The sequence below is a fragment of the Nerophis ophidion genome, linkage group LG15 (genome assembly GCF_033978795.1).
Source record: "Nerophis ophidion isolate RoL-2023_Sa linkage group LG15, RoL_Noph_v1.0, whole genome shotgun sequence".
NCBI classification, from domain to species: Eukaryota; Metazoa; Chordata; class Actinopteri; order Syngnathiformes; family Syngnathidae; genus Nerophis; species Nerophis ophidion.
The window spans coordinates 43284214-43311296 of NC_084625.1; the positions used below are offsets into that span (position 1 = coordinate 43284214).

The window sequence follows — 27083 nt, forward strand, 5'->3', positions numbered from 1 at the left end:
AACGAAGATGTCTAACCAAAACCTGGGCAAAATAAGGCCCGCCGAACAATTCCAATTAATTTCTTAGACCTTTACCATCAAAACTAAGCCCGCCAGTATGGCATGCTGTGTCGTTTTCAAATTACAGTAAATATTGAACTATACAAAGTACAAACCCCGTTTCCAAATGAATTGGGAAATTGTGTTAGATGTAAATATAAACAGAATACAATGATTTGCGAATCATTTTCAACCCATATTCAGTTGAATATGCTACAAAGACAACATATTTGATGTTCAAACTGATAACCTTTTTTTTTGTGCAAATAATCATTAACTTTCGAATTTGATGCCAGCAACACGTGACAAAGAAGTTGGGAAAGGTGGCAATAAATACTGATAAAGTTGAGGAATGCTCATCAAACACTTATTTGGAACATCCCACAGGTGTGCAGGCTAATTGGGAACAGGTGCGTGCCATGATTGGGTATAAAAACAGCTTCCATGAAAAATGCTCAGAAAGGATGGGGCGAGGTACACCCTTTTGTCCACAACTGCATGAGCAAATAGTCAAACAGTTTAACAACAACGTTTCTCAAAGTGCAATTGCAAGAAATTTAGGGATTTCAACATCTACGGTCCATAATATCATCAAAAGGTTCAGAGAATCTGGAGAAATCACTCCACGTAGACCGCATGGCCGGAAACCAACATTGAATGACCGTGACCTTCGATCCCTCAGACGGCACTGTATCAAAAACCGACATCAATCTTTAAAGGATATCACCACATGGGCTCAGGAACACTTCAGAAAACCACTGTCACTAAAAACAGTTTGTCGCTACATCTGTAAGTGCAAGTTAAAACTCTACTATGTAAAGCGAAAGCCATTTATCAAAAACACCCAGGAACGCCGCCGGCTTCGCTGGGCTCGAGCTCATCTAAGATGGACTGATGCAAAGTGGAAAAGTGTTCTGTGGTCTGGTGAGTCCACATTTCAAATTATATTTGGAAACTGTGGACGTGATGTCCTCCGGAACAAAGAGGAAAATAACCATCCGGATTGTTATAGGCGCAAAGTTCAAAAGCCAGCATCTGTGATGGTATGGGGGTGCATTAGTGCCCAAGGCATGGGTAACTTACACATCTGTGAAGGCACCATTAATGCTGAAAGGTACATACAGGTTTTGGAACAACACATGCTGCCATCTAAGCGCAGGCTTTTTCATGGACGCCCCTGCTTATTTCAGCAAGACAATGCCAAGCCACATTCAGCACGTGTTACAACAGTGTGGCTTTGTAAAAAAAGAGTGCGGGTACTTTCCTGGCCCGCCTGCAGTCCAGACCTGTCTCCCATCGAAAATGTGTGGCGCATTATGAAGCATAAAATACGACAGCGGAGACCCCGGACTGTTGAACGACTGAAGCGCTACATAAAACAAGAATGGGAAAGAATTCTACTTTGAAAGCTTCAACAATTAGTTTCCTCAGTTCCCAAACGTTTATTGAGTGTTGTTAAAAGAAAAGGTGAGGTAACACAGTGATGAACATGCCCTTTCCCAACTACTTTTGCATGTTGCAGCCATGAAATTCTAAGTTAATTATTTGCAAAATAAAAGTTTATCAGTTTGAACATCAAATATGTTGTCTTTGTAGTGCATTCAACTGAATATGCGTTGAAAAGGATTTGCAAATCATTGTATTCCGTTTATATTTACATCTAACACAATTTCCCAACTCACATGGAAACGGGGTTTGTAATAGGAACAAGGTCGACTCCTACCTATTTCCTTCTTCAGAATGTGAAAGTTGTCTGAGAGGGGGGCCCCGAACACTTGCAGATTGGCAATTGGGGGGGCTTTGTTCTGGGCACCTCCAAACTTGCCATTCATGCTCACGCGGTCGCCCTGTCGGGTCAGGATGCTGGGGCAGCGGATTTTATGTTTGACCAACTGGAAGCGAAAGGAGATTACTCAGGGGCAAAATAACTGCTGTGGCGTTACCAAAAGAAGGCGGCACTCACGATTTGTCTGTAGTTGGTTGCAGAGTTCAAATCGTCCATCAAAATTGTGTCCCCCAGGAAATTTTTGAACACTGCAAGGAACAAAAAGCAAAAGTGACGGCTAAATGTGTGGTGCTGCAAGAAAAATCGATTGCCATCCGAATCATTACGTCATTTTGTATTAGTGTTCCTGAAAAAAGGGACCCAAGCACCTGTATCGTACAGCAAGATTTTTACAGTTATACTTCCAGTACCCCCGGCCACCCCGAGAGGGACAAGGGGTAGAAAATGGATGGATGGAGGGTCACACACACTCACACATATACAAACATATATATACACACACATTCAGTAGCGATCAAAAGTTTATATACACTTGTAAAGAACAATGTCATGGCTGTCTTGAGTTTCCAATCATTTCTACAACTCTTATTTTTTTTGATAGAGTGATTGGAGCACATACTTGTTGGTCACAAAAAACATTCATGAAGTTTGGTTCATTTATGAATTTATTATGGGTGTATTGAGAATGTGAGCAAATCTGCTGGGTCAAAAGTATACATACAGCATAGTTAATATTTGCTTACATGTCCCTTGGCAAGTTTCACTGCAATGATGTGCTTTCTGCTTGAAATTTTGACCTCTCCTCTTGACAAAATTGGTGCAGATAAGCTAATTTTGTTGGTTTTCTGACATGATCTTGTTTCTTCAGCATTGTCCACACGTTTAAGCCAGGACTTTGGGAAGGCCTTTTTAAAACCTTCATTCTAGCCTGATTTAGACATTCCTTTGGAGGTAGTCCTCCTTTTTCATTGTCCCATTTAAAGCACCAGTTCCATTTGCAGCAAACAGGCCCAGGGCATAATACTACCACCACCATGCTTGACGGTAGGTTTGGTGTTCCTGGGATTAAAGGCCTCACCTTTTCTCCTCCAAACATATTGCTAGGTATTGTGGCCAAACAGCCCAGTTTTTGTTTCATCTGACCACAGAACTTTCCTTAAGAAGGTCTTTTTTTTGTCCATGTGATGTCAGATAAAACAAAAATGGAGTTGTTCGGCCACAATACCCAGCAATATGTTTGGAGGAGAGAAGGTGAGGCTGTCACGCCAAATTTCCCCCCCCCTACAAAAACCTTCCCCCCGGAAGACATTTGGCGTGACAGAACCTCTATTGCCTGAAGGACCCCAATGAGGGTGGAAGGACCTTAAAGCAGCCCTCACAGCTGCCTGTTTTAAAAGCATTATAATTGGCTGATTGTCATTGGTGAAAAATAACGGTAAGGAAAAAATATTAGTATTCCAGCATGCTAACCTTTCAAGATATTTTTGCGTCGCTAATTTTGCAGCTGTAACCCTTAAGAGTCATATAACTTGCTTAAAGCAGCCCACACAGCTGCCTGTTTTAAAAGCATTATAATTGGCTGATTGTCATAGGTGAAAAATAACGGTAAGGAAAAAATACTAGCATTCCAGCATGCTAAACTTTCAAGCTATTTTTGCTTCGCTAATTTTGTATCTGTAACCCTTAAGAGTCATATAACTTGGTATTATCACGCCCTCATCGGGGTCCTTCAGGTATTAAAGGGGCTGTCACGCCAAATGTCTTCCGGGGGGAAGGTTTTTGTAGGGGGGAAGAAATTTGGCGTGCGAGGCCTTTAATCCCAGGAACACCATCCCACCGGTAGTATTATGCTCTGGGCCTGTTTGCTGCCAATGGAACTGGTGCTTTAAATGGGACATTGAAAAAGGAGGACTACCTCCAAATTCTTCAGGAAAACCTAAAATCATCAGTCCAGAGGTTGGGTCTTGGGCGCAGTTGGGTGTTCCAACAGGACAATGACCCCAAACACACGTCAAAAGTGGTAAAGGAATGGCTAAATCAGGCTAGAATTAAGGTTTTAGAATGGCCTTCCCAAGTCCTGACGTGTGGACAATACTGAAGAAAAAAAGGCCATGTCAGAAAAACAACAAATTTAGCTGAACTGCACCAATTTTGTCAAGGGGAGGAGTCAAAAATTTAACCAGAAGCTTGCCAGAAGCTTGTGGATGGCTACCTAAGTGCCTTATAGCAGTGAAACTTGCCAAAGGACATGTAAGCAAATATTAACATTGCTGTATGTATACTTTTGACCAGCAGGTTTGCTCACATTTTCAGTAGACCCATAATAAATTCATAAAAGAACCAAACTTCATGAATGTTTTTTGTGACCAACAAGTATGTGCTCCAATCACTCTATCACAAACAAATAAGAGTTGTAGAAAATCATTGGAAACTCAAGACAGCCATGACATTATGTTCTTTACAAGTGTATGTACACTTTTGATCGCGACTGTATATATACGGGTGTGTGTGTGTGTATATATATATATATATATATATATATATATATATATATATATACATATATATATATGTGTATACATATATATGTGTGTACATATACTGTATATGCTTACATATACACATACATGCAAACATGTTAGGGCGGCTGTGCCAGCAATTCGAAGGTTCCAGGTTCGATTCCCGCTTCCGTCATCTTTGTCACTGCCGTTGTGTCCTTGGGCAAGACACTTTACCCACCTTCTCCTAGTGCCACCCACACTGGTTTAAATGTAGCTTAAATATGTAGATAACGGGTTCTACTATGTAAAGCGCTTTGAGTCACTAGAGAAATAGCGCTATATAAACATAATTCACTTCACATATACATATAACACACACACACATATATATATATACACATATATACATGTATATATACATATATATATACATACATACATACATATACATACATATATATATAAATACATACATACACACATATTATATATATATACATATATATACATATATACATATACATATATATACATATATATACATATAAATATATATACATATAAATATACATATATATACATATAAATATATATACATATAAATATACATACATATATACATATAAATATATATACATATAAATATATATACATATATACATATAAATATATATACATATATATATATATATATGCATACATACACATATATACATATAAATATATATACATACATATATATATATATATATATATATATATATATATATATATATATATATATATATATATATATATATACATATATATTTATATATATATACACACACTAGGGTTGTCACGATTCCAATATTTTGGTACCGACCAAAATGTATTTCGATACTTTGATACTTTTCTAAATAAAAGGGGACCACAATAAAGGATTTAACAAAAATTCTTACCGTACATTAAACATACAACTGTCTCTTTTTCCCGCTATGTAATTGCAACAAACACCTTGAGAAATGTACTTTCTATTGCAATTTTTGGAAGAACTTTTGCAAATTCAGGTATCTCATAAAAAGACCAAGAGATCCCCGAGGGACTGATACATTTCTGTCAATGTTTCATGTCAATGATTACGATTCTAAATCGATCCAAACTTTGGGTCGATACAAATAAAATAAAAAAATTTAGTTTTTCTAGACCGTCTTCATGCTTGCTTGTTGTGCGCATACATCAGCAGCCAAGAGGAGTTTTTGTAAGCTGTTTTGAAAAGGTTTTATGATTTATGTACCGAATAATACATTGCAAGAACCGGTTTGATTCGAGATACCGAGAGAGGCATGAGGCAGCACAGAGGGCTCGGCTGCATGTATCGACGGGCCTCAGGTTCCCTATCTCGGAACACGCGGGGTTTCTCCGGCATTCATCTCTTCAACAAGTGCAAGGTTAATAGCTGAATCAGACTCCTCGGAATCAAACAGTCAACCATTCCAAACACCACAGCCAAACAAAATACAAATAAAATAGCACACAGAGCGCCATTCAAGCAAGAACCACAACTGATCCACAAAGCAGAAAAAAACTATGTGAGAAAAGAAACACTCACCCATGTTACATTCGATGTTGCTTTTGGTGTAAATAAGGAGGTCTCTTGCAAAAACGGGATTCCCGCTGGGTTTGAACAGAGGTTGGTCATGACGTATGTGTGGCAGCGGCCTGCAAGTATCACATGATTAGTTTATGTCATGGTTATGGTGTAAGTTCATTTCGAACATTCATACTGTTAGAATATGGTAGATCACATATTTCCAGTTTCTCAGTAAAGCACGTCCAAAACGGAGTAGGAAGATTTAACACCTCTAAAGGCTTAGTGGGCACATGCGTGGACAGCACCTTTTAGCTCTTATTTCCAAAACTGTGTATACCAGTGGTCCCCAACCTTTTTGTATTGGGGGGGGGGGGAATCCCCTTTTTTTTTCTTTTTTTTCTTCTTTTGTCATGAAAAAGGGACGTTTTTGTCATGAAAAAGGGAGGTTTTTGTGGTTAGTGCACTAATTGTAAGTGTATATTGTGTTTTTTAGGTTGATTTAATAAAATTTAAAAAATAATATATATAAATATATTTTTTTCTTTGTCATGAAAAAGGGACGTTTTTGTCATGATAAAGGGAAGTTTTTGTGGTTAGTGCACTAATTGTAAGTGTATATTGTGTTTTTTATGTTGATTTAATAATAATTAAAAAAAAATATATATATATACATTTTTCCTTTTTCTTTGTCATGAAAAAGGGACGTTTTTGTCATGAAAAAGGGAGGTTTTTGTGGTTAGTGCACTAATTGTAAGTGTATATTGTGTTTTTTCTGTTGATTTAATGAAAAAAAAATGTTATATATATATATATATATATATATATATATATATATATATATTTTTTTTTTTAAAATAAAAAATTATTCTGCGGCCCGGTACCAATCGGGCCACGGCCCACCCGGTGGTTGGGGACCACTGGTGTATACTACTAAATTGGGGTCTTATGCCCACTCAGGTTGACACTTATACTGCCATCTGGTGGTGTCAGAAGGGTATAACATACAATAGAATTTAGAAAAAAATGTGTAAAAAGAATTAGCATATCACTAAACATGAAGTACACGTTTGTTACTTATGGACTAAGTACATCATATCAAAAGATGATTCTTAGTTTGTATGCTAATTAAGGTCCAATAAGCCTAAAAAGCAAAGAGAAATTAAAAAAAGCATGTAAACAAACAGCTTGGGCCTTAAGAGGTTAATCCTACTGTCAATCAATCAATCAATAAATCAATGTTTATTTATAAAGCCTTAAATCACAGTGTCTCAAAGGGATGCACAAGCCACAACGACAACCTCGGTTCAGAGCCCAAAAAAGGGCAAGGAAAAACTCACAACCCAGTCAATGTGAATGACTATGAGAAACTTTGGAGAGGACCGCAAATGTGGGTGACCCCCACCCCCACACCCCCTCTAGGGGAAACTGGACGCAACGGACTTCGAGTGGGTCTAGCATAATATTGTGAAAGTCCAGTCCGTAGGGGATCTAACGTACTAGTGAGAGTCCAGTCCGTAGTGGATCCAGCATAATAGTGAGAGTCCAGTCCATAGTGGATCTCGCATAATAGTGAGAGTCCAGTCCATAGTGGATCTAATAGTGAGAGTCCAGTCCATAGTGGATCCAGCATAATAGTGAGAGTCCAGTCCATAGTGGATCCAACATGATAGCGAGAGTCCAGTCCGTAGTGGATCTAACATAATAGTGAGAATCCAGTCCATAGTGAATCTAGCATAATAGTGAGAGTCCAGTCCATAGTGGATCTAACATAATAGTGAGAGTCCAGTCCATAGTGGATCTAGCATAATAGTGAGAGTCCAGTCCATAGTGGATCTAACATGATAGTGAGAGTCCAGTCCATAGTGGGTCTAACATAATAGTGAGAGTCCAGTCCATAGTGGATCTAACATGATAGTGAGAGTCCAGTCCATGGTGGATCTAACATAATAGTGAGAGTCCAGTCCATAGTGGATCTAACATAATAGTGAGAGTCCAGTCCATGGTGGATCTAACATAATAGTGAGAGTCCAGTCCATAGTGGATCTAACATAATAGTGAGAGTCCAGTCCATAGTGGATTTAACATAATAGTGAGAGTCCAGTCCATAGTGGATCTAACATAATAGTGAAAGCCCAGTCCATAGTGGATCTAACATAATAGTGAGAGTCCAGTCCATAGTGGATCTAACATGATAGTGAGAGTCCAGTCCATAGTGGATCTAACATAATAGTGAGAGTCCAGTCCACAGTGGATCTAACATAATAGTGAGAGTCCAGTCCATAGTGGATTCAACATAATAGTGAGAGTCCAGTCCATAGTGGATCTAACATAATAGTGAGAGTCCAGTCCATAGTGGATCTAACATAATAGTGAGAGTCCAGTCCATAGTGGATTTAACATAATAGTGAGAGTCCAGTCCATAGTGGATCTAACATAATAGTGAAAGCCCAGTCCATAGTGGATCTAACATAATAGTGAGAGTCCAGTCCATAGTGGATCTAACATGATAGTGAGAGTCCAGTCCATAGTGGATCTAACATAATAGTGAGAGTCCAGTCCACAGTGGATCTAACATAATAGTGAGAGTCCAGTCCATAGTGAATCTAACATAATAGTGAGAGTCCAGTCCATAGTGGATTCAACATAATAGTGAGAGTCCAGTCCATAGTGGGGCCAGCAGGAGACCATCCCGAGCGGAGACGGGTCAGCAGCACAGATATGTCCCCAACCCATGCACAGGCGAGCGGTCCACCCCCGGTCCCGACTCTAGACAGCCAGCACTTCATCCATGGCCCCCGGACCTGTGCCCCCCACCCCTACTGTACTCCTTTCCGTTACATCGCGATTTCCAACACATTTGTTTGTACTCAATTTGCAACACAAAAAGCGAATAAGTATCAAATAAATAATAAACAAGCTTCTCATCAACAAGTTTTGATTCACATAACGAGACGAATATAATTGTTAATTTTCAAAATAAGATTAAAGATGTTTATCAGGATACTTCGTCGTTGTAATTTGTAAACACCGAGTTTGTACTATTTCTTAAACTAGATCACTTTAGTAAATTGTTATGACTTCTTTGCTTAATCCAGTCCTTCCTAAATGGTGGGAGTGGAGGGGGCGTGGTGCGATGCCAGGGGGGCGCGTGTGACCTCGGGGAACATGTTTTTTTTTTTTGCCGTACCAGAATATGATGAAGCCAATGCAGCACTTGGCTTCACTGTAACCACGGTGGGAGATGAGAAGAAGACCGGCGTGTTGTTTCCTTTATTGCTAATAATGTTATGCAGAAGTATAGTTATAACAATTTTATAGACAAATTATACTATTTATAATCATGGTGGGGGGGTGCAAAATATTTTCTTCGTAAGGTGGGCGGAACAAAAAATAAGGTCTTAAGTGTTGTATGTGCATAAAAATGTTTTAAGTAGAGATGTCCGATAATATCGGACTGCCGATATTATCGGCCGATAAATGTTTTAAAATGTAATATCAGAAATTATCAGTATCGGTTTCACGGACGTAGGGAGAAGTACAGAGCGCCAATAAACCTTAAAAGGGACTGCCTTTGCGTGCCGGCCCAGTCACATATATCTACGGCTTTTTACACACAGAAGTGAATGCAAGGCATACTTGGTCAACAGCCACACAGGTCACACTGAGGGTGGCCGTATAAACAACTTTAACACTGTTACAAATATGCGCCACACTGTGAACCCACACCAAACAACAGTGACAAACACATTTCGGGAGAACATCCACACAGTATCACAACATAAACACAACAGAACAAATACCCAGAACCTCCTCCCAGTACTAACCTTTCCGGGACGCTACAATATACACCCCCCGCTACTCAAACCCTGCCCACCTCAACCTCCACATGCTCTCTCAGGGAGAGCATGTCCCAAATTCCAAGTTGCTGTTTTGAGGCACGTTAAAAAAAATAATGCACTTTGTGACTTCAATAATAATAAAAATGTTGCCATTTTTTTCCCTTAACTTGAGTTGATTTATTTTGGAAAACCTTGTTACATTGTTTAATGCATCCAGCAGGGCATCACAACACAATTAGGCATAATATTGTGTTAATTCCACGACTGCATATATCAGTATCGGTTGATATCGGAATCGGTAATTAAGAGTTGGACAATATCGGAATATCAGCGAAAAAGTAATTATCGGACATCTCTAGTTTTAAGTAAACATGTTCCCTAAGTGTATATTTCTTCTTTTATGTTGAAAATAATCGTTTTATATTCTTGGGTAGCAGGTTATAGTTTGCTTTATGCACAATTTTGGCTGTTTGTAAATGTTTGTGTTCTCTCCTGGACAAAACGCAGTTGTGTCATCTGCAAATTATATTCACTTGAAGTTGTTAGTAAATTTACAAACGTTGTTTGTATATAGAGATTAAACAGTTTTGGTCCCAGTATTTATTTCTGGGGTCACGCCGCAAGATATTTTTAGCGCTGAAGACATGTGTTCGCCTTGCTTGTTGTATTTTTTCCTGTTGGTTTAGTAGCTTCTTACCCAGTTGAAGACCAACTCTCTGATGCCATACCTTTATAATCTGTGACCGTTACAACAGCTTGTGAATTGTTTAGACCAGGGGTGTCAAACTCAAGGCCCGCGGGCCAGATCCGGCCCGCAAATTAATCATTAATGGCCACCGAGATGATATTTGATTAGTATTAGAACCGGCCCACAGGCCACAGCCGCCTGCTGCTGTTTAGCACGCAACAATACTCCATCAGAGTTGGCGCTAGGAATTTTCAAAATGGGGTCCCAGGGACCCATCAAGTCATAAAAATTGGGTCCCACAGTACATTTTGGGGGTCCCACTTTTTTGTAACCGCTTTGAAAACAAATGATAAATGCATGCATCATCCTGTTATATGGGTTATACTTCTTTAGCGCTTTTCTACCTTCAAGGTACTCAAAGCGCTTTGACACTATTTCCACATTTACCCATTCACACACACATTCACACACTGATGCATATCCCAAGTGCCAGGACTAATAGACTAAAAAATAAAAACTAAACTAAAAAACTCCTTTGTCCTCTCTGGGGATGCGGGGGGGGGGGGGGGGGCTTGGGGGGCGGTACTAGGATGACAGGGGATGCAAAACAATTACAGTGCAATACTTTTTCATAACGTGGTCACTACTGCCTAGTTTCTCTTGTTATATTCTTATTTTACTATCATATTTTTATTCCCATTGTTTCTTTTTATTTGTATTATTATTTTAATATTTTTCAATTTTGTTTCCATTTATACCCCTATTATTTACTTTTTAAATTGATCTCAACTCTGTACAATGCTGCTGGAATTCTGGAATTTTAATTTTCCTGAAGGAATCAATAAAGTACAAACCCCGTTTCCATACGAGTTGGGAAATTGTGTTAGATGTAATTATAAACGGAATACAATGATTTGCAAAACATTTTCAACCCATATTCAGTTGAATATGCTACAAAGACAACATATTTGATGTTCAAACTGATAAACATTTTTTTTTTTTTGCAAAAAATCATTAACTTTAAAATTTGATGCCAGCAACACAAGACAAAGAAGTTGGGAAAGGTGGCAATAAATACAGATAAAGCTGAGGATTGCTCCTTAAACACTTATTTGGAACATCCCACAGGTGTGCAGGCTAATTGGGAACAGGTGGGTGCCATGATTGGCTATAAAAACAGCGTCCCAAAAAATGCTCACTCTTTCACAAGAAAGGATGGGGCGAGGTTCACCCCTTTGTCCACAACTGCGTGAGCAAATAGTCAAGCAGTTTAAGAACAACGTTTCTCAAAGTGCAATTGCAAGACATTTAGGGATTTCAACATCTACGGTCCATAATATCATCAAAAGGTTCAGAGAATCTGGAGAAATCACTCCACGTAAGCGGCATGGCCGGAAACCAACATTGAATGACCGTGACCTTCAATCCCTCAGACGGCACTGTATCAAAAACCGACATCAATTTTTAAAGGATATCACCACATGGGCTCAAGAACACTTCAGAAAACCACTGTTACTAAATGCAGTTTGTCGCTACATCTGTAAGTGCAAGTTAAAGCTCTACTGTGCAAAGCGAAAGCCATTTATCAACAGCATCCGGAAACGCCTCCGGCTTCTCTGGGTCCGAGATCATCTAAGATGGACTGATGCAAAGTGGAAAAGTGTTCTGTGGTCTGAATAGTCCACATTTCAAATTGTTTTTGGAAATATTCGACATTGTGTCATCCGGACCAAAGGGGAAGCAAACCATTCAGACTGTTATCGACGCAAAGTTCAAAAGCCAGCATCTGTGATGGTATGGGGGTGCATTAGTACCCAAGGCATGGGTAACTTACACATCTGCAAAGGCACCATTAATGCTGAAAGGTACATACAGGTTTTGTAACAACATATGCTGCCATCTAAGCGCTGTCTTTTTCATGGACGCCCCTGCTTATTTCAGCAAGACAATGCCAAGCCACATTCAGCACATCTAACACAATTTCCCAACTTATATGGAAACGGGGTTTGTAAAATTAGTTTGACACCCCTGGTTTAGACTGAAGAAGCAGAAGCGGTTACATTTGATACAACAAATAAGCACTAAAAAGATACCTTTGTCCAGGTTGTACGTAAACACAGTCAAGGGGCAAGACCTGCTGCATGCCTCTGGTGGCTTGGAACACCCTATTTGCCGCCTCCCTCGTTTTGGTGACCACGCAATCCATGTCGCCCCTGATGTGCCAGGAAATGACCCTGGCGGCGTCGTCGTCCTGCACAAAGGCCAGGTGGCCGACCTGCGTTCGAAAAGAACAAATGTCGTCAAGCCTGTTTGCGAGTCGGTGAGACCAGGTCTCGTTACCTTTCCCAAAACATCCTGCTGCCCGTCCAAGTATTTTGGAATTGAGCAGACTCTCCTGGGCATTTTCTCAATCTGGTTAGCTTCAGACACCTTTCTGCTCAGGTGCTTGTCGACCATTTTGATCTGTGGAGAATACCTCAAAGGTCTTCATGGACTTGTTACATCGCATCTCGTTTACACACAAGAGAAGGTCTTACAGTGACTGGTGGACGTAGGTTCAACTCCATTATGAGCTGGTTTTTAAGAATGCTCTCATTACGTTCCGCATTCTCGTACCGAGCTGGGGAAAGAGAATCATTCGTCATCATTTTGCACATTTGTAAGAATGTTTATGGAGGAGAAAACAAACGAAAGCAAACAGTTCAGTTCGTCCTAGGCCTGTCTCTCTAGTCTGGAAGCAGTCTTTGCCATTAAGTCGAATGTGTTGTTGTTGAGACCAACAAAGTGTTTTTTTAGTGTAAGTATTGTACTCATTACACAACAGCCGTTCAATTAGTTGTCGTTCTCATTACCAAATGTTGAGCTGATAAAATCGCACTCTTAAATCGCTGATGCTAATTAGTGGCATGTACAAACCCTGTTTCCATATAATTTGGGAAATCGTGTAAGATGTAAATATAAACGGAATACAATGATTTAAAAAACCTTTTCAACCTATATTCAATTGAATGCACTACAAAGACAAGATGTTTGATGTTCAAACTCAAACATTGTTTTATTTTTTGCAAATAATTTACTTAGAATTTCATGGCTGCAACACGTGTCAATGTAGTTGGGAAAGGGCATGTTCACCACTGTGTAACATCACCTTTTCTTTTACCCAACACTCAATAAACGTTTGGGAACTGTGGAAACTAATTGTTGAAGCTTTGAAAGTTGAATTTTTTCCCATTCTTGTTTTATGTAGAGCTTCAGTCGTTCAACAGTCCGGGGTCTCCGCTGTCGTATTTTACGCTTCATAAAGCGCCACACATTTTCGATGGGAGACAGGTCTGGACTGCAGGCAGGCCACAAAAGTACCCCCACTCTTTTTTTATGAAGCCACGCTGTTGTAACACGTGCTGAATGTGGCTTGGCATTGTCTTGCTGAAATAAGCAGGGGCGTCCATTAAAAAGGCGGTGCTTAGATGTGTAAGTTACCCATGCCTTGGGCACTAATGCACCCCCATACCATCACAGATGCTGGCTTTTAAACTTTGCGTCGATAACAGTCTGGATGGTTCGCTTCCCCTTTGGTCCGGATGACACGATGTCGAATATTTCCAAAAACAATTTAAAATGTGGACTATTCAGACCACAGAACACTTTTCCACTTTGCATCAGTCAATCTTAGATGATCTCGGACCCAGAGAAGCCGGCAGCATTTCTGGATGTTGTTGATAAATGGCTTTCACTTTGCATAGTAGAGTTTTAACTTGCACTTACAGATGTAGCCACAAACTGCATTTAGTAACAGTGGTTTTCTGAAGTGTTCTTGAGCCCATGTGGTGATATCCTTTAGAGAATGATGTCGGTTTTTGATACAGTGCCGTCTGAGGGATCGAAGGTCACGGTCATTCAATGTTGGTTTCCGGCCACGCCGCTTACGTGGAGTGATTTATTGCCACCATTCCCAACTTCTTTGTCACGTGTTGCTGCCATCAAATTTAAAGTTAATGATTATTTGTAAAAAAAAAAAAAATTGTTAATCAGTTTGAACATCAATTATGTTGTCTTTGTAGCATATTCAACTGAATATGAGTGGAAAATTATTAGGAAATCATTGTATTCACTTTATATTTACATTTAACACAATTTCCCAACTCATATGGAAATGGGGTTTTTAATACTGCATATGCAATACAAACGAGGCCGACCATGTTCTGAAATCCCAAAAAGAGGACACATATGTGTGCCCAGGCGGGACTAGGTGAAAATTTGCCAATGATACTTAAACATCCATCCATCCATTTTCTACCGCTTATTCCCTTTTGGGGTCGCTGGCGCCTATCTCAGCTACAATCGGGCGGAAGGTGGCGTGTACCCTGGACAAGTCGCCACCTCATCGCAGGGCCAACACAGATAGACAGACAACATTCACACTCACATTCACACACTAGGGCCAATTTAGTGTTGCCAATCAACCTATCCCCAGGTGCATGTCTTTGGAAGTGGGAGGAAGCCGGAGTACCCGGAGGGAACCCACACATTCACGGGGAGAAAATGCAAACTCCACACAGAAAGATCCCGAGCCTGGGATTGAACCCAAGACTGCAGGACCTTCGTATTGTGAGGCAGACGCACTAACCCCTCTTCCACCGTGAAGCCCTTTTGTATTATAATGAATAATACAAAACCCCAAACCAATGAATTTGGCACGTTGTGTAATTTGTGAATAAAAACAGAATACAATGATTTGCAAATCCTTTTCAACTTATATTCAATTGAATAGACTGCAAAGAGAAGATATTTAATGTTCAAACTGAGAAATGTAATTTTTTTCTCCGAATAATCAATAACTTAGAATTTAATGGCATACTTAAACGTGCTTTATAAATGATATATTTATTCAAATAAAGCATTTTTTCTCCACTGTTGACAGCAGTGTTGGCGCTAGTAATTTTTGTCCTGCTATATCTCACATTACATACTGTGTTTTGGAAAAAGGTTGTCATAAAAGTGACTTAATTCATTAAAAGAAATAATATAAAAAGAAGACAAATTTGAATACATATGTAAATGTATCAGTTATAAACATTCTTTCCCTGTTTTCTTTCCTTCGTGGATCTAAACTTTACCGCTGCTGGTAGTTTTTTCAATTTTTTTATTTAATAAGTTGTAGGTGTATTTATTTCAGTATAAAAGTGTAAAAAGTGTTTAGCTTTGGTCATGAAATGATGATAATGGTGTGCCAGGGCATACATAACATACATCAACTTCAGATCCATCCCTCATTTCAAAATGTCCAAAAAGTTTTTTTTATGTTGTTTTTTCGTGATTGTTTTCCGCTTTTTTTTGTCAAACAAAACTACGTTTTTTCATGGCAAACTCACAAAATATGCAAAATCGTCCACCAAAAATGTTTTCAAAGTGGAATAGTTAATGTGACATAATAGGGATGTATATTGTATTGTCTTGGAAGAGTTAGTTCTGCAAAGGGTTCTGGGTATTTGTTCTGTTGTGTTTAGGTTGTGTCATGGTGCGGATGTTGTCCCGAAATGTTGTTTGTCATTCTTGTTTGGTGTGAGTTCACAGTGTAACAGTGTTAAAGTTGTTTATATGGCTACCCTCAGTATGACCTGTATGGCTGTTGACCAAGTATGCCTTGATTGACATTCTGTCTCTGCCCCTCCCTCACCAATCTTGATGCGTGCACACACCTTCACAATTTGTTTTGTATATAACCCCTCTTGTACGTACATTGAAAATACATACAACCTTGACGCAAAGCACCGGACATTTGAGGCATTTAAGAAACCCCGCCCGGACACCCCGGACAGTCCGCAAAAGAGGACATGTCCGGGGAAAAGAGGACGTATGGTCAGTGTAATGTAAACTACAATCGAGCTAGCTAGCACATTTGTTGCATTTATTTTGTGTTTGAATGTCAGAGGTTTTCTGCATTTCATGTAAGTTACATTGACTTTATTGATTTTAGGTGCGTGGGGATTCGATATTGATATCAGATATCAGTCCGACATCAGCAAAAAAAACGAGTATCTCATTATATTGGCTGACATTATTATGGTGTGTCTATAAGGTAAGACATTATCTGGCGTTTTGTTTTGCAATATTATGCATGAGCAACTTTTCTTACCTTCAGGACTTCTACAGATCCCAAATGCAGATCAGTAGGTACTAGAAGGTAAGAAACGTTGCTCATGCATAATATTGCAAAATAAAACGCCAGATAATATGTCTTACCTTATACAGACACCATAATGATACTCATGTTTAATGCGCTGACAGTAATTCAAGCAGTGCGGCTTCATAGTTTACCAAAGTCGTATTAAAACATTTTGATTGATTTTTGAGCGCCGTGTGTAATTTTCTATATTTTCAATGGAACATTTAAAATCTTGGTGTTTACTTGAGACATATTGCAATTATAGTGCTGTCTACACTTATCTCTCATGTTTGACTGCCATCTACTGGTCACACTTCTCATTACACCATGCATCAAAGAAAAAGGCTTTGAGGTCGGTAAGCTCAACCAAACGTATTCTTTACATTAGGCGCACTGGTTATAAGGCGCACTGTCAAGTTTTGAGAAAACAAAAGGATTTTAAGTTCACCTTATAGTCCGGAAAATACGGTATGTTTTTCTGCATGGTTTTCTGCATGTAAAACTACAATTATTCTCTATAAAAAAATACCTTTTGTGTTAATAATTGTGGGTGCCTGGAATAATTGGATTTATATGATTAATTATGCAAAAAAACTGCACCGGGTTTTCATACGATTTGGTTTTCGACTTATTTTTTGAAACAGAATAGTAACAAAAAACGAGGTACCACTCTACTAGACCAGGGGTTCTCAAATGGGGGTACGCGTACCCCTGCAGATACTTGAAGGTATGCCAAGGGGTACGTGAGATTTTTTTTTTTTTAATTCCAAAAATAGCAACAATTCAAAAATCCTTTATAAATATATTTATAGAATAATACTTACTTTACATTCTTACATTTAACAAAATATGAATGTAAGTTCTTTGGAAGTGGGAGGAAGCCGGAGTACCCGGAGGGAACCCACGCTTTCACGGGGAGAACATGCAAACTCCACACAGAAATATCCCGAGCCTGGATTTGAACCCAGGACTGCAGGAACTTCGTATTGTGAGGCAGACGCACTAACACCCCCCTGGGGGGAGGATAGGTTGATTGGCAACACTAAAATTGGCCCTAGTGTGTGAATATGAGTGTGAATGTTGTCTGTCTATCTGTGTTGGCCCTGCGATGAGGTGGCGACTTGTCCAGGGTGTACCCCGCCTTCCGCCCGATTGTAGCTGAGATAGGCGCCAGCGCCCCCCGCGACCCCGAAAGGGAATAAGCGGTAGAAAATGGATAGAAAAATGGAATGTAAGTTCACAAACTGTGACAAAAATACAACAATGCAATATTCAGTGTTGACAGCTACATTTTTTTGTGGACATGTTCCATAAATATTGATGTTAAAGATTTCTTTTTTCGTGAAGAAATGTTTAGAATGAAGTTCATGAATCCAGATGGATCTCTATTACAATCCCCAAAGAGGGCACTTTAAGTTGATGATTACTTCTATGTGTAGAAATCTTTATTTATAATTGAATCACTTGTTTATTTTTCAACAAGTTTTTAGTTATTTTTATATCTTTTTTTCCAAATAGTTCAAGAAAGACCACTACAAATGAGCAATATTTTGCACTGTTATACAATTCAATAAATCAGAAACTGATGACAAAGTGCTGTATTTTACTTCTTTATCTCTTTTTTTTCCAATCAAAAATGCTTTGCTCTGATTAGGGGGTACTTGAATTAAATTTTTTTTTACAGGGGGTACATCACTGACAAAAGGTTGAGAACCACTGTACTAGACAATATCTACAGTATATATTTGAAGAAAGTTAATTAACTAAATTAATTATTAGGATCCCTCTTTCCCCTGTCTATCTTTTAATCCTTTATTGCAGCTTATAATACAATGAGAGGTAACTCTGTGTAACGATATGGACGTAATATAGTTGACATAATTAAAACAACTTAGTTTTAGGCAGATTAAAACGTACCTGTCAAGCACTTTAGGAGGTCAGTGTACACTTTCAAAACATCGTTGTAATCTTTAATGGTCGTACACAGCTTGTCTTTCTTGCTTGACAGCTCCGACATTCTTTTTTGGTGTTGAGCGTCTTGAGAAAAATATCAGTTTTTCAGTGTGGCTCATATTCAGAAGAGAAATTGCATAATGGTTTCTACCGTTGTAAAAGCGGAACGGGAGCTCAAAGGCGGCGAGTGGCGTAGAGTCCGTTAGGACATCAAGTTTGAAGAGGAGGATGTAGCAGGCACCATTCTCTCCAGGGCTGTCCTCCATGATGACCAGCCTCTGTGGGGGAGACACAGCTAAGTTACATCTGTAAGGAACTCGTATTTGATGGATTTTGTTACGTACTTCGATATAAGCGTTTCCTTTCGACAGCGTCACGTTGCAGCTGCTTTGGCCATCAAGTTTAGGGATGACCTTGTTGAGGTTGTCGTCACAGTTCTTTATGATAACACTCACCGTCCCCTCCATGTCTTCTCCTGCTGGGTTCCCATAGGAATCCTAGGATCAATCAAGGTGACTGTTAGTCATGCTGAACAACACCCAAGATGCTCCTCTGGCATGATACTCAGCTCACCAATATCCTCAGGGTCAAGTTTTCCACAAGGGTTCGCATGGTGATGTCCTTACTGTGGAAAACTACAGGGGTGGACAATTGCGAGTCGGATCCCAGTTTGGAAGGTTGATTGGCCACCACCTCAACTGGAATCTTTTTAAGAGTGAAAAAACTATTCAGAAAGTCAATCAACAATGTATTTTTCAACTGTTTAAGGCAGGGGTCGGGAACATTTTTGGCTGAGAGAGCCATGACAGCCAAATATTTTAAAACGTATTTCCATGAGAGCCATGTAATTTTTTTTAACACTGAATACAACTAAATATGTGCATTTATAAGTAAGACCAACATTTTTAGAGTATATTAAGTCTTGCATCTTTTAACAACGTTGTTATTTTTAAGCAAACCAATAATTAATAAAATACTTGTTAAACAGGTGCGGTAGAAAACGGATGGATGGATTAAAATGCATGAAAATGTTTTGTATTTTGAATGTTATTTTTAACATTGTGATTACCAGCGGAATTATTCATTACTTATCGTGTTAAGTAATGTCAGCTAAGATTTATCTGAGAGCCAGATGCAGTCATCAAAAGAGCCACATCCGGCTCTAGAGCCATAGGTTCCCTACCCCTGGTTTAGGGCCTGAGTTAAGGATGGACATACTACTCAATGAATTGATCAGTAAGAATTGGGTCTGGGGATAGGTTGATTGGCAACACTAAATTGTCCTTGTGTGTGAATGTGAGTGTGAAAGTTGTCTGTCCATCTGTGTTGGCCCTGCGTCGAGGTGGCGACTTTTCCATGGTGTACACCGCTTTCCACCCGATTGTAGCTGAGCTAGGCACCCCGGACCCCAAAAGGATAAAAGCAGTAGAAAAATGGATGGATAGATGGATGGATTGGGTCTGGTGTGAGAAATTGATCATCCATCCATCCATCTTCTTCCGCTTATCCGAGATCGGGTCGCGGGGGCTGCAGCCTAAGCAGGGAAGCCCAGACTTTCCTCTCCCCATCTTCATCGTCCAGCTCTTCCCGGGGAATCCCGAGGCGTTCCCAGGCCAGCCGGGAGACATAGTCTTCCCAACGTGTTCTGGGTATTCCCCGTGGCCTCCTACTGGTCGGACGTGCCCGAAATACCTCCCTACAAAGACGTTCGGGTGGCATCCTGACCAGATGCCCAAACCACCTGATCTGGCTCCTCTCGATGTGGAGGAGCAGTGGCTTTACTTTGAGATCCTCCCGGATGGCAGAGCTTCTGACCCTATCTCTAAGGGAGAGCCACGCCACCCGGCGGAGGAAAGTCGTTTCGGCCGCTTGTACCCGTGATCTTGTCCTTTCGGTCATAACCCAAAGCTCATGGATGGGAATGTAGATTGCAGCACATTTGTGTTACTCACACAAATACGTTAGAGCAGGGCAGATTGAGCCCAGTTTATAATTTCCTGTCATACAGTATGCCAGGCAGTCTTGCACTAAAGGAGGATTATGTTATAGTTTACTCTATAATTCAAATATACTCTGGACTGAAGCTGTGAGCCCTCATTGTTTTTGTAGCTGTTGTTTTGAGGCATGTTTAAAAAAATTAAAAATAATGCACTTTGTGAAAGTCAAAGTATAGTATTTTCCATAGTTGTAGTGGGTATCAGGATTATCTCAGGGAGAACATGTCCCAAATTCCTGCTGTTTTGAGGCATGTTAAAAAAAAAAAAAAGCACTTTGTGACTCCAATAATAAATATGGCAGTGCCATGTTGGCATTTTTTTTTTTCCATAACTTGAGTTGATTTACTTTGGAAAACCTTGTTACATTGTTTAATGCATCCTGAGGGGCATCACAACAAAATTAAACCAACCTGATTACTGGACACTTTTGTGGTTTCACCAGTGCACAGAGAAAACTGAATGGTGTACTGTCCAACTTGCTGTGGGATGTCTTTTTTTCTGCAATGCACACTCAAAAAACTTTTCAAATTGATGCAACAAAATAGCATAAAAAGCAGTTCGTAGTTTTTTTGTCTTTTTTACCCGAAGTGAAAATCTTCTCTTTGGTTTGCTGGGGGTTTACTACATCTTAGCCGCTCCGCCTGCAAAGAAGAGAAGAGATAAGCAATCGTGATGTTTGCACAAATGACAGATGATCACCATGCTCTGGCCAAACTGGCATAAATGTAGAGGACCCCAAATACCTTGAAACGGGCATAGAAGAGTTCACCCAGAGTGCTGCTTAATTAATTTTTTTTTTTGAGCTGGTGTTTAGTCTGCAACCTGACATGGGGGTATTAGGGGTGTGGTTGCGGGGTCAGGCTTGAGGTGCAGGCTTGAGGTGCAGGCTTCATCTCCTTCTTGTTGTGTGTGCAGTTGTGCACTGAGCTCCAAAAGCCGTATATGTTATTGTAGTGTCCCGGAAGAGTTAGTGCTGTAAGGGGTTCTGGGTATTTGTACTGTTGTGTTTATGTTGTGTTACGGTGCCTATGTTCTCCCAAAATGTGTTTGTCATTCTTGTTTGGTGTGGGTTCACAGTGTGGCGCATATTTGTAACAGTGTTAAAGTTGTTTATATGGCCACCCTCAGTGTGACCTGTATAGCTGTTGACCAAGCACGCCTTTACAATTTGTTTTGTCTTTAACCCCTTCTCAACCCTGAACGTACATTGAAAATACACGCAACCCTTACTCAAAGAACCAGACATTTGAGGCATTTAAGAAACTCCGTCCGTACAGCCCCGCAAAAATAGGACATGCCCGGAGAAAAGTGGACCCATGGTCAGTCTACAACTGACAAAACAACCGACATTGCTGAGAAAGCATGTGAGTAAAGGGAGCAGGGACATTTGAAGTGTAAAATCTAAGTTAGAGGAGAACTGCACTTTTTTTATTTTATTTTGCTTATCGTTCAGGATACTTATGAGGGACAACAAAACAAAAAGGTTTTAGTTTTTTGTTTTCACTTTTTAACATAAAAATTGGCTTGTTGGTGGTGGTTAGCAATGTAGGGGGGTGTGTGTATATTCTATCTTCCCGGAAGAGTTAGTGCTGCAATGGGTTCTTGGTATTTGTTCTGTTGTGTTTATGTTGTGTTACGGTGCGGATGTTCTCCCGAAATGTGTTTGTCATTCTTGTTTGGTGTGGGTTCACAGTGTGGCGCATATTTGTAACAGTGTTAAAGTTGTTTATACGGCCATCCTCAGTGTAACGTGTATGGCTGTTGACCAACTATGCCTTGCATTATCATAAAACCAGTTAAAAAGGTCATACAACGTGTCAGCATTTCTTGATATTTTGGAGTAAAGTTAAACCTGTCCAACGCTAAATTATTGTGACTGGGCTGGTACGCTGTTTATATGGAGGAAAAGCGGGCGCCTGGGCAGCATGCGGCTGTTAAGGGGTGAAGGTTTCAGGTGAGAGAGGACGTTAAAGGCAGTGTCTTTAAGGCACGCCCCCAATACTGTTGTCCGGGTGGAAATCGGGAGAAATTCGGGAGAATGGTTGCCCCGGGAGATTTTCGGGAGGGGCACTGAAATTAAGTACTTTCCTGGGAAAATCAGGAGGTTGGCAAGTATGGACAACACGTGCAACAAAGGTGTCAAAATATGGTTTGATTTTATGTGAACTGTTACCTGGTAGTACTGATGGAATTTGGTCGGTGCCTACAAAACGTACAAAATTCGTTACCCATCCCTACTGGTAGAAACATTGACCATATTTGTTGGTATGACCAGTCAAAGCTTGAGTGGACAGATCAGAGCAAATGGCTAAGACAGATACTCGCCAACCCTCCCTAACTTTCCCGGGGACTCCCGGATTTCACTAACTCTCCCAAAGATCTCCCGGGACAACCATTCTCCCGAATTTCTCCCGATTTGCAGCCAGACCTGAGTGAAGCCAGCCTGTCGTCACATCCACTTTTCGTCCCTATAAACAGCGTTTATGTAATCACGTTATCACATCTACGGATTTTGGAGCTCAGTGCGCAACTGCACACACAACAAGAAGGAGACTATTATGTATGTCTCAGTTATCCATAGGTTTATCTATAACCCATAAAGTAGGCATGCACGCAGCTATTACTCAGCGTGTGTTCATTCCAGCCGACACGTTAATACACTGACACACAACATCCAGATTCCCATCATGCATTGCTTCAAAACTACGGCAAGTAGTAACGTCCAAAAAAGGATAGTGACAGAGAATAGAACGAGGATGGACAATACAACACTAAACTCACTCCTTTCCTGCAAATTAAATTTCAAAGATGCTGCCCATACCTATGCGCTTTCAAAGGCTGTGCTACTGGCTGCATTGCACTTTCAAATACAACAATGAGTAGAGAAGAGTGTTATGTGTGTGTGTATATATATATATATATATATATATATATATATACAGAAGGGATCACCAACGCGGTGCCCGCGGGTACCAGGTAGCCCGTAAGGACCAGATGAGTAGCCCGCTGACCTGTTCTAAAAATAGCTCAAATAGCAGCACTTACCAGTGAGCTGCTTCTATTTTTTACATTTTATTTATTTACTAGCAAGCTAGTCTCGCTTTGCTCAACATTTTTAATTTCAAGAGAGACAAAACTCAAATAGAATTAAAAAAAAAAAAAAAGAAAATATTTCAAAGACTTAGTCTTCACTTGTTTAAAGGAATTCATTAATTTTTTTTACTTTGCTTCTTATAACTTTCAGCAAGACATATATATATATATATATATATAAGATATATATATATATATATATATATATATATATATATATATATATATATATATATATATTTGGACACTAGGGGAACATATTCTAAGTAACAAAAACTTAATTCAGAGTTATTTGGTTAGGGTTAGAGGGTTACGATTATAAAAAAGCCATGCCGTATAAGGCATTAATAAGTACTTAATAATGACTAGTTAAGAGCCAATACGTTATTAATTTGCATGTTAATAAGCAACTAATTAATGGTGAAAATGTTCCCCATACTAAAGTGTGACAATGTTTTTTTTTTTACTGGTGCACAAAATGAACAGTGGGTGAACATCACCATGTTCAGACAACAAAACCAACACAGTGCATAATCTCACAACAAATTACACACCTGCAAATCATTCAGCTGTTGCCGTATCCGTAATACGCCAATAGGGAGAAGTTTGTATTCATTCGATGAGTCGGGTGTGTTTTGACCTCCGCCGAACTCCCGAGGCCGACTCACCGAACCCCTAGTGTTCGATCGAACCCACGTTAAGAACCACTGTTCTAGCTATACAATATACACCTCCGCTACCACCTAAACACCCCAATCTCCCGAATTCGGAGGTCTCAAAAGGTTGGCAAGTATAGATCATTAGTACTAGTGGTACGAGTAACGTAGCAGTCAACAGAGCCGTAACATTGCAAAGAGGGACATCATTGAAAATAAAGAAAAGTGAATAAAGCCTTCTGGCAAAGATTCAGGTTTAAAGAGGTATTTTGTCCAACACTCACTCTAGCGGGAGGTTCAGTTCCGGATGGCGCTCCGCTCCACAGGAACATGGAAATCGCAGCTGGGTTACAGGTGGTAATGGGGATGCCCTCCTCAGACACCACAGTCACAGTAAACACTGTGCACAAAGCCATTTGCTGAAGAGCGGGAACTAATGATAGCATCAATGTACAAGTTATACAACTAACCTGGGAAGATGCCCCCTGCTATAAATCTCACATTCTTGTCATACATAACTGACAGTCCCACTGGTTTACTGGGGTCAGGGATGACGGTGAGATCTATCGATAGACCAAGGATGGGAGTCTGATTGAAGGACCCCTCAAACTGCAGCTGGTAGTTCCCCCTAGTGAACGAGCGGGAATGAAGACTCGCAGACTGGACACCCATTATGGAATTGCGGTGGTACTCACTTAGGCCCGCTCAGTCGCTTCACAGTAAAAGAGGCTTGGCCAAGCGCATTCACTGGTTGAGACGTAACAGACTTCATCACCTGAAGCAACAAGACGTCAGTACGTTTTCCGCCACTAAGTGAGGTTTATCTGTATCTGCACCCAGCTCACCTTCAGCGCATCAGAAGAGGACTTTATGTGAACCACAACCCTCTGGTCTGTGGACGGGTTCTCCCATCTGTCGTACAGTTGGATGTCGAATGGCGTGTCGATGCCGTGGTCGTTCAACACCTGCAAAGGCTTTCCCAAAATAAAGAATTAATTTAACTTACACCTGCTCCTCCATGTACAAACCCCGTTTCCATATGAGTTGGGAAACTGGGTTGGATGTAAATATAAATAGAATACAATGATTTGCAAATCCTTTTCAACCCATTTTCAATTGAATGCACTACAAAGACAAGATATTTGATGTTCAAACTCATAACATTTTTTTTTTTTTTTGCAAATAATAATTAACTTAGAATTTCATGGCTGCAACACGTGCCAAAGTAGTTGGGAGAGGGCATGTTCACCACTGTGTTACATCACCTTTTCTTTTAACAACACTCAATAAACATTTGCGAACTGAGGTAACTAATTGTTGAAGCTTTGAAAGTGGAATTCTTTCCCATTCTTGCTTTATGTAGAGCTTCGGTCGTTCAACAAACCGGGGTCTCCACTGTCGTATTTTACGCTTCATAATGCAACACACATTTTCAATGGGAGACAGGTCTGGACTGCAGGCAAGCCAAGAAAGTACCCGCATTCTTTTTTTTACGAAGGCGCGCTGTTGTAACACAGGCTGAATGTGGCTTGGCATTGTCTTGCTGAAATAAGCAGGGGCATCCATGAAGAAGACGGCGCTTATATGGCAGCATATGTTGTTCCAAAACCTGTATGTACCTTTCAGCTTTAATGGTGCCTTCACAGATGTGTAAGTTACCCATGCCTTGGGCACTAATGCACCCCCATACTATTCCGCTTATATTTACATCTAACACAATTTCCCAACTCATATGGATATGGGGTTTGTATACGTCTCTTCGGTTTCAAAGTAATTTTTTTACTGCATTATAGTTCACTTCATTGTGATTTTGTGTGTTTCAGATTGTTCATGTATTGTGTGTAGTGTTGTACCGATACCAAGCTGTAAAAATGGATTATTAATCCACTTGTTCACTGCTAACTTGTTTACTGTTAATATCTGCTTACTTTCTCTTTTAACATGTTCTATCTACACTACGGTTAAAATGTAATAATCACTTATTCTTCTGTTGTTTGGATACTTTACATTAGTTTTGGATGTTACCACAAATGTTGGTATTGATCCGATACCAAGTAGCTACAGGATCCTACATTGGTCATATTCAAAGTCCAGGGACATACAGTGGGGCAAAAAAGTATTTAGTCAGCCAGCGATTGTGCAAGTTCTCCCACTTAAAATGATGACAGAGGTCTGTAATTTTCATCATAGGTACACTTCAACTGTGAGAGACAGAATGTGACAAAAAATCCAGGAATTCACATGGTAGGAATTTTAAAGAATTTATTTGTAAATTATGGTGGAAAATAAGTATTTGGTCAACCATTTAAAGCTCTCACTGATGGAAGGAGGTTTTGGCTCAAAATCTCACGATACATGGCCCCATTCATTCTTTCCTTAACACGGATAAATCGTCCTGTCCCCTTAGCAGAAAAACAGCCCCAAAGCATGATGTTTCCACCCCCATGCTTCACAGTAGTTATGGTGTTCTTGGGATGCAACTCAGTATTCTTCTTCCTCCAAACACGACGAGTTGAGTTTATACCAAAAAGTTTGATTTTGGTTTCATCTGACCACATGACATTCTCACAATCCTCTGCTGTATCCTCCATGTATCCATTTTGGTATAAACTCAAGTCGTCATGTTTGGAGGAAGAAGAATACTGAGTTGCATCCCAAGAACACCATACCTACTGTGAAGCATGATGTTGGAAACATCATGCTTTGGGGCTGTTTTTGACGTGTGTTTGGGGTCACTGTCCTGTTGGAACACCCAACTGCGCCCAAGACCCAACCTCTGGGCTGATGATTTT

At 39.9% G+C, this 27083-nt stretch overlaps 1 protein-coding gene across 4 annotated transcripts in view; it reads right to left on the reverse strand.

Moving 5' to 3' along the window:
• smchd1 (structural maintenance of chromosomes flexible hinge domain containing 1) overlaps positions 1–27083 on the reverse strand; it is a 71628-nt gene that overhangs the window by 8336 nt on the left and 36209 nt on the right. For 3 of the 4 annotated variants that reach the window (XM_061922195.1, XM_061922193.1, XM_061922196.1), the window contains 16 exons: positions 25137–25265; positions 24987–25066; positions 24762–24919; positions 24576–24691; positions 21125–21183; positions 20953–21061; positions 19119–19250; positions 18890–19042; positions 18697–18823; positions 18510–18629; positions 12964–13046; positions 12767–12889; positions 12520–12701; positions 5918–6027; positions 2003–2073; positions 1763–1931 (listed from right to left, as the gene is read on the reverse strand). In XM_061922195.1, the coding sequence (XP_061778179.1) occupies positions 1763–1931; positions 2003–2073; positions 5918–6027; positions 12520–12701; positions 12767–12889; positions 12964–13046; positions 18510–18629; positions 18697–18823; positions 18890–19042; positions 19119–19250; positions 20953–21061; positions 21125–21183; positions 24576–24691; positions 24762–24919; positions 24987–25066; positions 25137–25265 (1921 nt within the window). The remainder of the gene's footprint in view (positions 1–1762; positions 1932–2002; positions 2074–5917; positions 6028–12519; positions 12702–12766; positions 12890–12963; positions 13047–18509; positions 18630–18696; positions 18824–18889; positions 19043–19118; positions 19251–20952; positions 21062–21124; positions 21184–24575; positions 24692–24761; positions 24920–24986; positions 25067–25136; positions 25266–27083) is intronic. The other variant, XM_061922194.1, reaches the window with a different exon arrangement.